Source organism: Papio anubis, chromosome 6 (assembly GCF_008728515.1).
Source record: "Papio anubis isolate 15944 chromosome 6, Panubis1.0, whole genome shotgun sequence".
NCBI classification, from domain to species: Eukaryota; Metazoa; Chordata; class Mammalia; order Primates; family Cercopithecidae; genus Papio; species Papio anubis.
Genome location: NC_044981.1, coordinates 140,498,489 through 140,515,599, shown reverse-complemented (window position 1 = coordinate 140,515,599; position 17,111 = coordinate 140,498,489). Strand labels below are relative to the sequence as shown.

At 37.6% G+C, this 17,111-nt stretch overlaps 1 protein-coding gene and 1 long non-coding RNA gene across 10 annotated transcripts in view; one reads left to right on the top strand and one right to left on the bottom strand.

The window, feature by feature from the left end:
- The window catches only part of PKIB (cAMP-dependent protein kinase inhibitor beta), a 114,976-nt gene that overhangs the window by 66,263 nt on the left and 31,602 nt on the right, over positions 1–17,111 (top strand). For 7 of the 9 annotated variants that reach the window (XM_031667460.1, XM_009206184.4, XM_009206186.4 and 4 more), the window contains one exon: positions 978–1,043. The exons of the other annotated variants lie outside the window; for them this stretch is intronic. Coding sequence is in view for 1 of the 7 variants with exons in the window: in XM_031667459.1 (XP_031523319.1) it covers positions 978–1,043 (66 nt within the window). In the remaining 6 variants the exon portion in view is untranslated. The remainder of the gene's footprint in view (positions 1–977; positions 1,044–17,111) is intronic. 9 annotated transcript variants of the gene reach the window in all.
- LOC116275372 overlaps positions 5,996–17,111 on the bottom strand; it is a 30,613-nt gene continuing 19,497 nt past the window's right edge. The window contains exon 3 of the long non-coding RNA XR_004184424.1: positions 5,996–6,284. This is a non-coding gene — a long non-coding RNA (uncharacterized LOC116275372). The remainder of the gene's footprint in view (positions 6,285–17,111) is intronic.

The following is a 17,111-nucleotide window of genomic DNA, read 5'->3' as shown; positions in this document are numbered from 1 at the left end:
TGCAGGTTCAGCATGGGTGAAAAGGAAGGAAAAGTAGCGTGGGGCTAGTTCTTGGAGGGCACCATGTACCATGTGAAGGGATTTGGACTTGATATTATAGGTGATAGGCAGACTAATAAGGGTTAATTATAGAATAATCATGACTATATTTGCTTTGAAATAATTCTGACACCTGTGTAAAGAATGGATTTGCAGGAAGCAAGAATGCATACAAGAAAATCATTAGGATGTTGTTGCCACAGTCCAGGAAGAGTGAATGGTAGGCTGAATGAAGGCACTAAGAGTGTGGTGAAGGGAATTTGCAAAGTGCCTTATTGCTATGAGTGGCTAATGTGTGTACCAATGGTTCATACTCCCATTATTTTTCACCCTTCTTATGCCAGATGCTAAGTCCTGAAATATAAGGCCTATTCTGTGAATAGGAATTATATATAGGTAGTTCACTTTGATTTCCAAGAGCAATATGGTTCGATTTCTTTGACATGATCCTTATGTGGGTACTGGGAATATTGGTACAATGCCTTAGAACACTTATGAAGGGTGCAGAAGATTCTCTACAATTATGTTCTCAAAGTTTGATGTGTTTCTACAAACTTCCAAAGGTGATATCATGCCAAATATTGTCCTACAATCATTTTTATGTGGCTATAAATGTTTCCTGTAATGATCAGTTGTTTTTACATGACGATTTCTCAACTGGACAGTGATCCCTAACAGCATCAATGCAGCAATCATCCACTGATAATCCTGGGAACTAGTAACTGTTATTTGAAATAAGGTCCTTTTGACTTTTAATAGAAAATTTTATGATTGAATTAGAGGTTCGGCTTTTCTCAAGAAAGTCGGGCAAGTCGTGATGCTAACCAGTTTTAACTAAATATTTTAAAAAGCCAAAAGTAATTAAAATTTGATTAATTAACTGAATTGCCACCTTTTCTGGCTTTTCATCTTTTTTTTTTTTTTTTTTTAATTTGCAGGAAAGAAAGTGTATCAGAATTTTTAAACCTGTCTCAGAAATAACAACATATTTTAATCAGAGATTTGTAAGTATCCTTTTCTTTATTTAGGAAATTATATATTGATTTTGTGAAAGAAATGGCTCCTACCATAAAACACTTGACAGGAAACGGATATTTAGTCTGAAGTGTCATGTAAAATTTGATGAGAGTAATGCATATGCAAAACTGTACCACTCCTCAAACAACAAAATAAATAAACCAAAGCCTCAATTAGAAAACCTTCACCAAGTCCATCTGCAGCTCATAAATATTTGGTTTATTCTTTGGACATTTCTCTTTGACGATATCTTTTTCATTATCATTTTTCCTTTTGTGAAAATACATGTGTGTCCACATATTTTAGAGAGTTTGTCACATCAATGAGAAGGAAGAGAAAAAGTTAGGTCCACAGGAAAGGGAAGATATAGTATTCTGTTAAAGTTAATATAGCTTTTCTATGACGATTTTTGGTGAAATTTTTTAAAAAATCAAAGTTAGGTCTTCTAATACTAAGGTCCATACAGTTTCATCATAGTTATGAAAGACCTATTATTGTCCTATAACCAAAACTGATCAACTCAAGAATGAGGAATCTGGGAGACTTTTTCTGTTTTAATTTACCAGAGTTCAAGATAAGCACACATTTTCACAAATATTTTATTAAATAAATTTAGAAGAACCAGTAAGTGAAAAAAAAGTTTTATTCCCTGAAAACAAAAATCATGTCTAATGAAGTTTTATTATAGCACTAAAGCAAATCACCAGCATATTGAATTTAAGAACACAGAGTTGATAGTGTAAAGCACACTTTATTTATATTATTATTACATTGTAATATATAATGAAATAATTATACAATTCATCATAATGTATGTAGTATCAGTGGGAGCCCTGAGCTTGTTTTCCTGCAACTAGATGGTCCCATCTCAGGTGATGGGAAACAGTGACAGATCATCAGGCATTAGATTCTCATAAGGAGTATACAACCTAGATCCCTCGCATGCAGAGTTCACAATAGGGCTCATGCTCCTATGAGAATCTAATGCTGCCACTGGTCTGACAGGAGGCGGAGCTCAAGTGGTTATGTGAGTGATGTGGTGTGGCTGGAAATACAGATGAAGCTTTGCTTGCTCACCTGTCACTCACCTCCTGCTGTGCGGCCCAGTTCCTAACAGGCCATGGATTGGTACCCAGCCCATGGCCCAAGTGTAAAGAAGATCAGTAAAGCAAAGTCATGCAACTAAGGTCTGGAGCTGAGTAGGCTCCTCACTAGCTGTATGAGATCTTGAACAGCATAATTCTGGGCTTCTCAACTATAAATATTTGTGTTTGAGGGTTGTTGACTAAAATGATGACTACCTTAGATCATTTTATGATTCCAGGATATCACTGAAACATTGCTGCTTAGTAGTTAACAGTCACTTTATCTTGGTTAATCTATTATTATATGACATTAACATTTGCATTGTAGTTAATAACACTGACCGACAGGTAGTGAAATATAATTCTATCTTGCTTCATTGGATAAGACCTCAGCAATTGTTTAATGAAAAGGTGTATTAAATGTTTAATTACACATTTTGCAGCAATATAGGCTGTTTCATAGCTGTGTGGCATTAATTTTCAGTTTCATTATATACATTTATTAATCTTGTGATTCCAGGTAAGTTGCCTGAACTTCCTAACACTTCAGTTTGTCAGTAAAATGAGGGTAACAATTCTGATATCACAGGATTGTCTTGGAGCTTAAATGAAATGAAAAATACAATATAAATATTCACGATGACATTAACCTATACTGTAACCGTGATTGCCTATCTTTACTACATTGTTTTATAGATCCTGAGGTTTTGTCCTTGTAAAGATTTCATTTGTAAGTGTATAAATGCTAAGTTATGGATGATATTGGTATTTATAAAGTCACTGGAAGAATTACTATAATGCAGATTGTTGGCCACACTTCCAGCTATTAACAAGTATCTTTCATAATTCTTATGAAAGTAATTCATAAGCTAATCTTTGGGAAATACAAATTTTTCCTTTAAAAATGATCCCCAAATCAAAATTGAAGGGGAACTTTGTAAAAAAATACACATTTCTAGGGTTTTATCTTGGAGATCCTGATTTAGCAGCACGTCCGAAGCAAGGCCTAGGAACTTGTTTTTTTAAAACAACTGCCTAGTTGATTATAATACTTTGAAAACTCCTGCTTTACAACCTCACTGCATCACTATCTTTTGGTTGAAGAAGGTTTTGGCTGTGCTGCTTACCATATATGGATGAGGGGATGTGGTCAGGCTTGTGTGCTTCTGCTAGTGCAGATCAAGTAAAGAATGAAAAGGATGAGTTTGGGTGTCTGCAGTGCATACATTGAGATTGACTGTTTTCTCAACCTTGGCTATGTAGCTGCTTTAAGTAAATCGTATGTCAAGCCCATAAATTGCAGATTTCCTGAACCAGAAAAGGCTGTTGGAGATCATCTAGTTCAAACAGCTTATTTTGCGAAGGAGGGAATTAAACTCAGAGATTTGCCCAAGGCCCCAGGAGAAGACCAGGACTAACAGTTGAATTCTTGCCCCAAGCTTGGTTTCATTTCTATCACAATTGAATGAAGGAGGGAATTAAACTCAGAGATTTGCCCAAGGCCCCAGGAGAAGACCAGGAGTAACAGTTGAATTCTTGCCCCAAGCTTGGTTCTATTTCTATCACAATTGAATGACTCTAATTCTGCCAGGAACCTGTAATACTTGTGAAACCAGCTTTTCTTTCTTTCTTTCTTTTTTTCTTTCTTTTTTTTTTTTAAATGGAGTCTCTCTCTGTCGCCCAGGCTGGAGTGCAGTGGCCTCATCTGGCTCACTGCAAGCTCCACCTCCCAGGTTCAAGCCATTCTCCTGCCTCAGTCTCCCGAGTGACTGGGACTACAGGCACCCGCCACCACGCCTGGCTAATTTTTTGTAGAGATGGGGTTTCACTGTGTCAGCCAGGGTGGTCTCGTTTTCCTGACCTCATGATCCGCCCACCTTGGCCTCTAAAAGTGCTGGGATTACAGGCGTGAGTGAAACCAGCTTTTCTAGCGCTGACTTCGGGCTTCCAGAGCAGGCATAGAAAGTGCTCTTAAGTGTCCAGCTTTGTGAAAGTAAGAGCATCTTCCTTCCCAACTCCAGTTCTCTGTCCTGAGTGAAAAAAGGCAGGAGGGTCACTGAGGGATTGCTGGTACTCACCTGGACAGGACATCTATTCCTATAGTTGCACCATTTTCTTTATTGCCTTCTTGGTCTTTATGTTAGTCAGAGCCAGGCCTTATCTTAAACTCTGTATCTCCAGAAGGGAGAGCCATCATCTTAGTTTCTCCCCCGCCCCTTTTTTTTTTTTTTTTTTTTTTGTGGCATGTCTTTACTTGCCCTAATCTGGACATTTTTCAGCTCTGGAGTGCAATTAAGTTCAACAAATACTCAGTGCTTCTCTGTCCCAAGAGCAGTCCTGGGTACCAGAGATGTAAAATGAATCCAATATAGTCCTAGTTTCAAAAGCATTCACAACATCATGAGAAAGGAGGTAAGTCTGAAAACTGTTGCACGAATGTTTGCAAGTGCCACAAGAGCACTGAAGCCATGACTTCCACTTACTAGGAGAGTCAAAGAAGGCTTTGGAGAGGAGGTGACGCTGGTCTGTTTTAGGCGCAAAACCATAACCCACAATATAAATGTACAACATTTTGAAACCACGTGAAAATAATGTATCTAAGTCTTAATGAAGACAGCAAATGCAATGCAGATAGATGAGGCTGGTGTCAGCATGATGGAGGAAGAGGGACACTGCAACACGTGGCAGGAGGCCTGTGTCTTCTGACACCACCGCCTCCAACCTGTGTGACTCTCGGCGATCCAGTCAGACTCCCTACAGGCAATCCTACATACTTAGGATACCATCAAGTGAAAAAAAAAAGTGCATCCCAAACAAGGTATTATCTGTGCCAAAACTTCAGTTTTCAGTAGTTGTTGCCCAAGTGAAGAGAAGCCTTGGATGAAGAGCATTCCAGCCAGGAGGAAGCACAAACGTGCAGTGGCCTGTGTTTGGAGGTGAAAGGGAGTGTGTCTGAGAGTTACAAGTCCTGAATGGAGGGTAGTTTCTTTCAAGTGCTGGACCAGAGGGGAGCAGAGGAGCAGCAAGAGAGAAGCCTGGGAAGTAAGCAGAGTGTATTTCGTGAAGTATGTTACAGGTTATATGAAGAAATTGTGTGAGCTTTTCGTGATGTAAGGGGACGACTGAAGAACTAAGATGGTAAGATTTGCTTGGCTGGTGTCAAGAATGGATGAGAGGGCAGCAAAACTGGGGCAGGAAACTCAGTGAAGAGGATCATCTAAGCTAGAGAGGCTGGTGTTGTTGGGTCGTGAAAGAGGATGAGAAAAGCAGTCCATCCACAGATTTAAGACCTTTTTAGAGACTAGAGTTTATATGACTTGATCATGGAGGGTGAGGGAAACGCATGTCTCCTGGGTTTCTAGGGGATGTACAGTGGTGTTCACTTGCAGGAAAATCCAGTAGGAGGAACACGATTCAAAAGAAAGGTGGTATTTCTAAGCCGAAGTGATGAGATCAGCTGATTTGTCCTGCGGCTCTTCAATATTAACTTGCCTTCCACATGCTGAGAGAATCACGTACATTGTCACACCTCATCATCTCAGTTGTGAGAGGTATTCTTTTGTGAACTCCAAAGAGGTGGCAGCTGAGGCTTCAAGAGCCGAAGTGCCTTGTATAAGGTCCCTTAGATAATAGGCAGAGGAGCCAAAAGTTCAGAACGGATTCTAAACCAAACCACATGTACCTTCTATTATATCGCTCTGCTTTCTTTTTTCCTTTGACACATATAATTCTGTAAAAATAGGTCAATTGTGGAACACAAATAACTTGGGACTTTATGGATTGTTAAATAGAACATATAAACTCTACTTTCTATAGAAGGTTTGCTGAAAAATCAATTCACAAAGGCTCATTAATTGGAGAAAAGGCACACAAATTTATTTAACATGAATACACAGGAGCCTTCAGAATGAAGACCCCAAGATACAGGGGCAATTTTCCATTTTTACGCTTAGGTTCAAAAAAGGATGGACTCCCGTACAGAAATATGATTAGACAAAACTGGTATGATCTCATGCTAATAGTCTGACTGGGGAAATCCAGCAAGGTCTGTCAGTCTAGATTCTTCTGGGCTGCTCTGAGCATGCATTCTTTCCTTCTGGATTTGGGGCAGGACCCTCTCTGAAATGGAGGGGTTCTTCAGACCTATGGTTGAATGAGTTAGATAATTTGTTTATGGACAGTTTTTACACAGAAAGGGAGAGGGAAGATTAGAGTCACATTTTTAGGTTTTATGGCTGGCTTTGGAAAAATAGGGATTCTGATTTCTGCGATCTGCCTTGGGAAAGAGGGATTCTAGTTTTTATGACAAGCCTCAGGGGAGAATGGGACTGCCAGACAGGAAGGCAGGCCAAGATCAAAGAAAAACTTTTGCTTCTGAGGCTGCTTCTGAAGTTTTCACTTTGAGGCATTGCTTTCTGAACTCCAACATGTCTGAGTTCCCACCATCCCTCACTTGAAACACTGCAATTGCTCCTCACTCATCTCTTGAACCTATTTTTCCTCTTTTCCAATCTATTCCGTTTGCTGAAGCCAAAATGAACCTTTTAAAATTCAGTTTTGATTGTCATACTATCACTTAAAATCCTTCAATGACCTCCTGTCACTGTTAGGATAGAATAGATTCTTAGTATGTCTAAATGCTGTGGCCCCTACTAACTGACCCACTTCATCTTGTGTCTGTCTTTCCCTCATCCCTTTGCTCTGGCCACACTGACCTTCCTTCAGTTCCTAAAATGTGCTCGTCTCTCCTGCATGAAATACTCTTTTCCTGCTTCAATACCAGTTAACTACATTTCTTCCTTTATACAGTTCATACTATCAATGAGCCAAGTCCTGATACACTCACATAAAACCTTGTAATTTTTTTTTTTTTATCTAAGAATTACCACATTTTGGAATTATATATGGATTGGTGTTAATAGTTTTTATAATTTTTTTCTCATCCATTGGAGTCCGTTAAAACAATTATAAAACTGTTTGGGCAGGCATATAATTGACACTCAACAGATATTTTTCAAATGAATTACTACATTCATAAGTGAATAAAAATGACTTTGGATTAGCTAATTTATATTTGATCATTTGTTTGGGAAATTACTTTTTAGAATTCAGAAAAAGAACATTTCTTTTACACCTATAAAATAAACTGAGTTTTGCTCATATACAATATTGTTTTATAATACTTCAATGATATAATATTTCCCCTGGTATTATATTGTAATTGCATTTCTCCTTCTGAAGTCAATTTTCTTTTGCTCAATAAATGAAGATGATTCAAACAGCAAAAGGATAATTACCTAATTGACATTTTTTGGATTAACTAATTAAGAAAAAACAATTAAAACTTGGAAATGGCAACTATAAAGATCAATATATCACCATTCAGTGTACCAAGGAAAGAGAAAAGTATGTCATAATTTACTTTAAATGTCACAACTTTATTGCACTTGCTAATTAAATGATGCTTTTCCATCTCAGTCACATTGAAAATGATTTAGAATTTTTGGGAGTGATACTTAATTGTTCCCTCAAGAATGATTTTCTACCATGTGACTATGCACCATGTAACTAATGAGGCTTGGATATGGCTTAGGAAAGGATGCACTAATGTGTCAGCCTACAGCCCTCAAGTGGTGATGTGCTATCAGTGCCCAATATTCGCTCCAGAACTCAGGACTGAACAACTGATTGAACTGTGGGATAGAGTCTAGCGTGAGAAATTTCTACATCCTATTTTCCAGATATATTGCTGAGGCCCTCTGGGATTGTCTTCTGCATGTAGACAATCATAGTTATCTAGCCTTTCAATATCTATGAACCACCTGAGAAATAGATTAGAAGGGCACTAAGTTTTTTGTTTTTTGTTTTTTTGTTTGTTTGTTTTTTTAGCTCAAATAGTCTATAATTCTAAATAGAAGAAGTGGGGAGTTAAAGATAGGTGGAGGAAGGCTTATGAGTTAGACAGTAAAATTATACTTGTTACAGGACACGGTTGTGTCAGGGGGCTGGCCAGTAGGGTCATGATTTATGATACAATTCCATGTTTGCCAACGTGGGGGTCCTGGTCTCCTAGGATTCTATAGAATTATTAGAGGAGTCCACAAAGCCATGTGTCTGTGTCTAAATAAATACTGTCACATTAATGCTACCATTATCTAAATGTACATGATTTTTTTATAAAGAATAATTTATGTAAAGTATTTAATTAACAAAAATGCTTTTTTGTCCGTTACATATATTCTGAATCAGCAGATTATCTAAAAACTGTAGGTTTTTTAAACTTGAGGGGTTATTTTGCCATAAAACCTCAATAAACATAGTTGTAACTTTTATACTGCAGGATGTACCATATTTTTTAGTATTACCCATACAGAGTGTTTCTGACAATCCTCAGATTCTATGAATCTATCCTGGGTGCTGCCCATCACCTCTCGTCTGCTGCTCTGGTCTCTCTGCTCTCTTCCAAAGACAGACTTCTGCTGTCTTCCAAAGCTTCTTGAGCCCGCTACAGTTTTCTCTGGTCTATATCCTCCTGGGATTGTTCTCAGCAATTTTACTTTATTGTCCAAAGCAGAGACATTACTAGGATGATTGTGGTTCATAGTAAACTTTACCAAAGCCTTGAGGATAACATGAGAGAATTGTAGTGCAGAAATGGGAAACCTGGAACTGGTTATTCAACATCATTACTAGAGTTCATTAGTTGGGCCCATTCACAGGGGTCCTCAGTTGACTGGCTCTTTTCTTATTTTGTAACCTGTTTCAGGTGTCTGCTCATCTCCCACAGGCAAGGTTGACTTAATTATGTCCTGCCTCCCTGGAATCGAGTCAGTAGTTCTCTCTGCACATAAATAAATCAGTACACATTATGATTATTAAAATTTGGCAATTATGGAATTCAAAGCCTATATTGGGCTGTTCTTACATTGTTGTAAATACCTGAGAATGGATAATTTATTTAAAAAAGAGATTTAATTGGCTCACGGTTCTACAGACTATACAGGAAGCATGGTGCTGGCATCTGCTTGGCTTCTAAAGAGGCCTCAGGAAGCTTCCAATCATGGTAGAAGGCAAAGGAGGAACAGTCATGTCACATGGCAAAAGGATGAGCAAGTGAGAGAGAGTTGGGGGGGTAGGTGCCACACTCCTAAATGACCAGATCTTGAGGGAACTCACTATTAGGAAGAGAGAACCAAGCCATAAGGAATTCACCCCCCATGATCCAAACACCTTCCACCAGGCCCTGCCTCTAGCATTGAAGATTCAACATGAGATTTCGGTGGGGACAAATATCCAAATTATGTCAGAACTCAATGAGTACAACTTTGAAATCACATCAATAAGGAACTTTTATCATTCAGAATATTATTGTTCCAAAGTAGAATTCTCGTTTAACCAAGTCTCCTCTACCCCAACAATCTAATCCCAAGCAAGATGGCTTTACCAATGTAGTAAATAAGTTTTTTTCATAAAGCCTTAAAAGAACACAGACTGACTTCTAAGTAAAACTCAAGGGCAAGAAATGTACGTCTTTCCCTAATAGATCTTACAATCAGAAACTTTCCCCTAAACTAACAATAAGACTATTATATGATCCAGCCATCACACTTCTAGATATTTATTCCAAAGAATTTAAATCAAGATTTTATTTATTTATTTATTTATTTATTTATTTATTTATTTATTTTTTGAGACGGAGTCTCGCTCTGTCGCCCGGGCTGGAGTGCAGTGGCCAGATCTCAGCTCACTGCAAGCTCCGCCTCCCGGGTTTACGCCATTCTCCTGCCTCGGCCTCCCGAGTAGCTGGGATTACAGGCGCCCGCCAACTCACCCGGCTAGTTTTTTTTTGTATTTTTTAGTAGAGACGGTGTTTCACCGTGTTAGCCAGGGTGGTCTCGATCTCCTGACCTCGTGATCCACCTATCTCGGCCTCCCAAAGTGCTGGGATTACAGGCTTGAGCCACCGCGCCCAGCCTAAATCAAGATTTTAAAGAGATATTAGCACTCCCTTGTTCATTACAGCACTATTCACAGCTGTCAAAATGTGGAAACACCCAATTGTTCATCAATAGATGATTGGAAAAAGAAAATGTGGTATATTTATACCTTTAAAAAGAAGGCAATTCTATTGAGTATGACAATGTGGATAAACCTTGAAGTGAAATAAGCCAGTCACAGAAAGACAAATGCTGCATGAGCTCACTTACGTGAAGCATTTTAAATATTCAAATTTGTAGAAGCCAAGAGTGGAACGATAGTGGTTGCCAGGAGATGGCAGAACAAGGAAATGGGGAGTTACTAATCAATAGGCATAAAGTTTCAGTAAATCAAGATGAGTAAGCTTTACAGATCTGTTGTACAACATTGGACCTTGGTCAACAGTACTATATTCTATACTTAAAAATTTGCTAATCACCTAGATCTCATGTTAAGTGTTACTTTTATCACAATAAAATAAAATTTGGGAGGAAAAAAACCCTTTCCCCTAAGCACAATAAAGACCTAGGCCTCAAAGAAGGATATCAGAAAATCTACCTTTTTCTTCCACATCTCTCCCAAACAGAGGCTGGGCCTTTTACCTTTACAAATCACACCACCATGCCCACTAGTAATCTGATGTTAGAAACTGATGTTTATTCTTGAAAAAAATTATAGAAACCACCATTATCCTATAAGTTTGCCCTAGAAGTCCAATGACATGGGCTTTAGACTGGATTTTCAAATTGATCAGATGATCAGTCATACCAGCAATCTGGTCTCCTATACACATCTTTGAACACAGAGCTGCTTTTTTGTTTTTATTTTTGTTTTGTTTATTAATGAGCTGATGATTCAAGTTCCTTTTAGCTCCAAAATTCTCAGATATCTACAAATTACACATGGATTGCCACTTGTTTTGTTTTCCTCTTGACTGCCTTTAATAGCATTGATTAATTTGGCTTTGCATCAATTCTCTTAAGTTGTAAAATGAGAAAAAGAAACTGGATAAGGTACGCTTTAGTCAGGGTCAGATATACATGTGAATCTCTTATGCAAAATGTATGTTGCAATCTTAAAAATTAGTCTATTGAAACATTTCTGTATTTTTTTTAATTCAGAAAGCACATTTATTAATTTTCTTCCAGCTGCTCAACTTCACAGGTTATTGAAAATGTGTTATGAAGAGTTAGTTATTTGCCACCAGTCATAGACAGTGATAAAATTAGGAACTGGATCCTATCACTATCTCTAATTTAAGAAATGAGATCATCATGAATTAAAGGGGGTGATTGCACCAAAGCGCAAGTAATACCAAAAAGCTACAGTTTTAAAACAACTAAAAATTCTATTGGCATTTATAATTACTACAGTGTATATGAGCAATAGAAATAATAATGACCCAATTTGTATTTCCCAGATAAATTTTGAGGCAAGTTTGAAAAAAGGATTAAAAGAAAAAAGGATTAAAAGAAAGAGAGAATCTTAGGTTCAAACGAGTTTACATCATGCATAAACACAGCAGCAAAACGCCCATTCTATTTGGCCTTAGTTGGACAACTGCCTATGAAATAAAAGAAATGCTCAAGGAAAATTTCTGCTGTAACTGGACTAGCTTTTTAAAATTTAAAATTACTTAATTAATTAATGAGTTTTTATTGACTTTTTATTTTTAATTTTTGTGAGTACATACTAGTTGTATATATTTATGGAGAATATGAGATATTTTGCTACAGGCATACATCAGGGTAAATGGGGCATCCATCACCTCAAATGTTTATCCTTTGTGTTAAAAACAATCTGATTACACTCTTTTAGTGTAAAATATAAAATTAAATTATTATTGACTGTAGTCATCCTGTTGTGCTATCAAATACTAGATCTTATTCTTTCTATATTCTTTTGTACCCATTAACCATCCCTTACCACCACCCTACCGCTACCCCACGATCCTCTTCCCAGCCTCTGCTAACCATCCATCTGCTCTCTGTCTCCATGAATTCAATTGTATTCTTTTCTACTGTTTTTTGGAATACTTTGAGTAGGACTGGTATTAGTTCTTCAAATGTTTAGTAGAATTTAGCAGTGAAGTCATTGGGTCTCAGGCTTTACTTTACTGGGAGACATTTTGTTATGGCTTCGGTCTTGTTACTTGTTATTGGTCTGTTCAAGTTTTGTATTTCTTCATGGTTCAATCTTGATACATTGTATGATAGATTGCATGTCTAGAAATTTATCCATTTCTTCTAGATTTTCCAATTTATTCCATATAGTTACTTACAGTAGCCACTAATGATCCTTTCCATTTCTGTGGTATTGGTTGTAACGTCTCCTTTTTTATCTCTAATTCTATTTATTTGGGTCTTCTCTCTTTTTCTTTTTTTTTTTTTTTTTTTTTTTTTTTTTTGAGGCGGAGTCTGGCTCTGTCGCCCAGGCTGGAGTGCAGTGGCGGATCTCGCTCGCATCCCGCCTCCCGGGTTCCCGCCATTCCTGCCTCAGCCTCCCGAGTGGCTGGGTTTACAGCGCCCGGCCACAGCGCCCGGCTAGTTTTGTATTTTTAGAGGCGGGGTTTCACCGTGTTAGCCAGGATGGTCACCGATCTCCTGACCTCGTGATCGCCGGTCTCGGCCTCTAAAGAGATGCTGGGATTACAGGCTTGAGCCACCGCGCCCGGCCCTCTCTTTTTTTCTTAGTCTAGCTAAAGGTTTGTCAATTTCAGTTATTTTTCTAAAAACCGAATTTTCATTTTATTGATCTTTTGTGTTGTTTTTTCATTTCAATTCCATTTACTTCTGCTCTGATGTTTATTATTTCTTTTCTTCTACTAATTTTGGGTTCAGTTTTCTCTTGCTTTTCTAGTTCTTTAATATGCATCATTAAGTTGATTACTTGAAATTTTATTCTTTTTTGATGTAGGTGCTTATTGCTATTAACTTCCCTCTTAGTACTGCTTTCGTGAATTCCATAAGTTTTGGTACGTTGTGTTTCCATTATCATTTGTTTCAAGACATTTTTCAACTTCCTTCTTACTTTCTCCATTGATCTACTGGTCATTTGGGAGCATATTGTTTAACTTCCATGTGTTTGTATAGGTTCCAAAATTCCTCCTGATTTCTAGTTTTATACCACGGTAGTCAGAGAAGATGCTTGATATTATTTCAGTTTTTAAAATGTTTTAAGACTTGTTCTGTGGCCTAACATATGGTCTATTCTTGAGAATGTGCAGGCTGTTGAGGAGAAGAATGTGTCTTCTGCAGCTGTTGGATAAAATGTTCTGTAAATATTTATCAGGTTCACCTGACTTAATGCAGATTAAGTCCAATGTTTCTTTGTTGATTTTCTGTCTGGCAGATCTGTCCAATGCTGCAAGTGGGGTGTTGAAGAAGTCTCCAGCTATTATTATGCTGGGAGTCTATCTCTCTCTTTAGCTCTAATAATATTTGCTTTATATATCTAGATGCTCTAGTGTTGGATACATATATATTTACAACTGTTACATCCTCTTGCTCAATAGACCCCTTTATCATTATATAATGACCTTTGTCTCTTTCTATAGTTTTTATCTTGAAGTACATTTTGTTTGATATAAGTATGGCTATTTCTGCTCTTTTTTGGCTTCCATTAGCATAGAATATCTTTCTCCATCCTTTATTTTCTGTCTATTTGTGTCTTTATAGGTGAAGTGTGATTCTTATAGGCAACAGATCATTGGGTCTTTCTTTCCTTTTGTTTTTTTTTTAATCCATTCAGCCACTCTGTGTCTTTTTATTGGAGAATTTAGTCCATTTACATTAAATGTTACTATTGATAAGTAAGGACTACTCTTGCCATTTAACTGTTTTCTAGTTGTTTTGTGGTCTTTTCTTCTTTCCTGTCTTCCCTTTAGTGAAGATGATTTTCTCTGGTGGCATAATTTAATTTCTTACTTTTTTTGTGTGTGTATTTGTTGTGTTTTTTGATTTCAGGTTACCATGAGTATTGCAAATACTATCTCATAACCCATTATGTTAAACTGATGATAGCCTAACATGAATTGCATAAACAAACAAACAAGCAAAAAGAAAACTAATAAAAACTCCATACTTTATCTCTCTGCTTTTTAAGTTTTTGATGTTTCTATTTATATCTTAATATGCTATGTCTTGAAAGGTTGTCTCAGTTATTATTTTTGATTGGTTCACCTTTTAGTCTTTCTACTTAATATAGCAATAATTTACACACCACAATTTCAGTGTTATAGTATGCTGTATTTTTCTGTGTGCTTTTTAGTACCAGTGAGTTTTGTACTTTCAGGTGATTTCTTCTTGCTCATTAACACTTTTTTTTTTTTTTCTTCTGATTGAAGAACTCCCTTCAGTATTTCTTGTAAGACAAGTCTGGTGTTGATGAAATCCTTCAGCTTTTGTTTGTCTGGGAATGTCCTTATTTCTCCTTCGTGCTTGAAGGACTTTTTTTTTTTTTTTTTTTTTTTTTGCCAAATATACTATTTTGGGGTAAAAGGTTTTTTTCCTTTAGCACTTTAAATACATCAGGCCACTCTCTCCCAGTCCTAAATTTTCCACTGAAAACTCTGCTGCCAGACATATTGGAGCTCCATTATATGTTATTTGTTTCTTTTCTCTTGCTGTTTTTAGGGTTCTTTCTTTATCCTTGACCGTTGGGAGTTTGATTATTAAATGCCTTAAGGTAGTCTTCTTTCTGTTAAATATTCTTGGTATTGTGTAACCTTCCTGTATTTAGATATTGATATTTTTGTCTAGGTTTAAGAAATTTTCCATTATTATCTTTCTGAATAAATTATCTACCCCTATATCTTTCTCTAGCTACTCTTTAAGGCCAATAACTCTTACATTTGCCTTTTTGAGGGTATTTTCTAGATCTTGTATGAGTGCTTTATTCCTTTTTATTCTTTTTTCTTTTGTCTGCTCTGACTGTATTTTCAGATAACCTGTCTTCAAGGTCACTAATTCTTTCTCTGCTTTGTCAATTCTGCTATTAAGAGACTCTGATGAATTCTTCAATATGGCAATTTTATTTTTCACCTCCAGAATTTCTGCTTGATTCTTCTTAATTATTTCAATCTCTTTGTTACATTTATCTGATAGAATGCTGAATTCTTTCCCTGTGTTATCTTGGTTTTTTTTATTTTTATCTATTTTTTTTTTAACTTTCCCCAAAACAGCTATTTTGAATTCTCTGTCTGAAAGATCACATATCTCTGTTTCCCCAGGATTGGTCCCTGGTGCCTTATTTAGTTCGTTTGGTGAGGCCATGTTTTCTGAATGTTTTTGATGCTTGTGGATGTTCATTGGTGTTGGGGCCTTGAAGAGTTAGGTATTTACTGTAGTCTTCTCAGTCTGGGCTGGTTTTTACTTGTCGTTCTTGGTAAGCCTTTTCAGGTATTTGAAAGGATTTGGGTATTGTGATCTAAGGCATATCCACATTACAGGGTACCCTAAGCCCAGTAACACTGTGGTTCTTGTAGGCTTGTAGAGGTACCATGTTTGTGGTGTTCAATAAGATCCAGAAGAATACTCTGGACCAGGTAGAGACTCTTGCTCTCTTGCTTTACTTTCCCCCAAACAAACAGAGTCTCCCTGTCTGTGCTGAGTTGCCTGGAGCTGGAAGTAGGGTGATACAAGCACCCCTGTGACCACCACTGCTGGGACTGCTCTGGGTCAGATCTGAAGCCAGCATTGCATTGGGTCTTGCCCAAGGCCCGCTGTAACCACCCCCTGTCTATAGCCTATGTTTGCTCAAGACCCTAGGGCTCTATGAACAGCAGGTAGCAAAGCCAGTCAGACCTGTGTCCTTCCTTCAGGGCAGTGAATTCCCTGGCACACTGAGTGAATTCAGAGATGTCAAATGGGAGCCAGAGACTGGAGTCAAAACCTCAGGAATCTATCTGTTTCTCTATTCTACTGCAGCTAAGCTGGCACTCAAACCATGAGACAAAGTCTTTCCCACCTTCCCCTCCTTTCCACAGACAGAGGAATCTCTCTCCGTGGCCACCACCACCACAGCCCCACGGGGACTAGTTCCAGACCATTGCTTATTTTCACTACTTGCCTAAGAGCTCTTCAGTCTGCTTGTGGTGAATGCTTCCAGGCCTGGGATTCACCCTTCAGGGCAGTGGGCTCCCATCTGGCCCATGGCAGGTCCAGAAATGCCATGCAAGAGCCAAGGCCTAGAACTAGGGACCCCACAAGGCTGCCTGGTGCTCTACTCCACTGTGGTTGAGCTAGTACCTGATTTTTGGTTCTTAAAAAGGTGTAGATAGTTGTTAAATTAAATTGTTGTTTCTGTCTGGGGGACAATAGGTAGAGGTTTCTCTTCAGCCATCATGGTCTATCCCTCATCTGGGTTACCTTATTTTAGATTAAAAATACATCAAAGAAACATTATGTTTCAGACTACATAAAGTCTTCTGATTTATAAGTTACTAGGAAACAATTTTTGAATTTTAATCTTGGCAATTAACAATATTTTAAATTATAAAGACTATTCAAGTTAAGAGAAGGTAGGCACCTCTGCTTTCTCTCCATGTTCCATAGAGGATTTGCTGAGGATAAAGGATTTGCATTTACATGCAAGTGCATAAAAACAAGACAAGAACCAATGCATATCTGCATTGTTTTTTAAAATTTCCGCAGCTGTAACTGGGGCTTCTGAAAATGTCAGAACATTCTATCTTCTGTACCCTGTGATGTATAATTAATTTCAGGGTCCAGCAGACCCCAAAACACAAGGCTTCAAGGTTTTCTGAAACTTCAGTACTCTAGGGTGGAGTACGTAGCTTGGAAGTTAGTATTGCTTTAAATTCACATTTTAAGTCTCCAAGCTGACACAGGTGAGATGAAATTTTCTCAATTTTTTTTCTTCTCCTTTTCACAATTTAATCAAGTGTTAAAGTGAAAAATCTGGTTCTTTGTGGTGTGGTGCAGAAGAAAAAAGGGGAAATAATTTACACTGCCTGGTGTCAGGATGTAATAT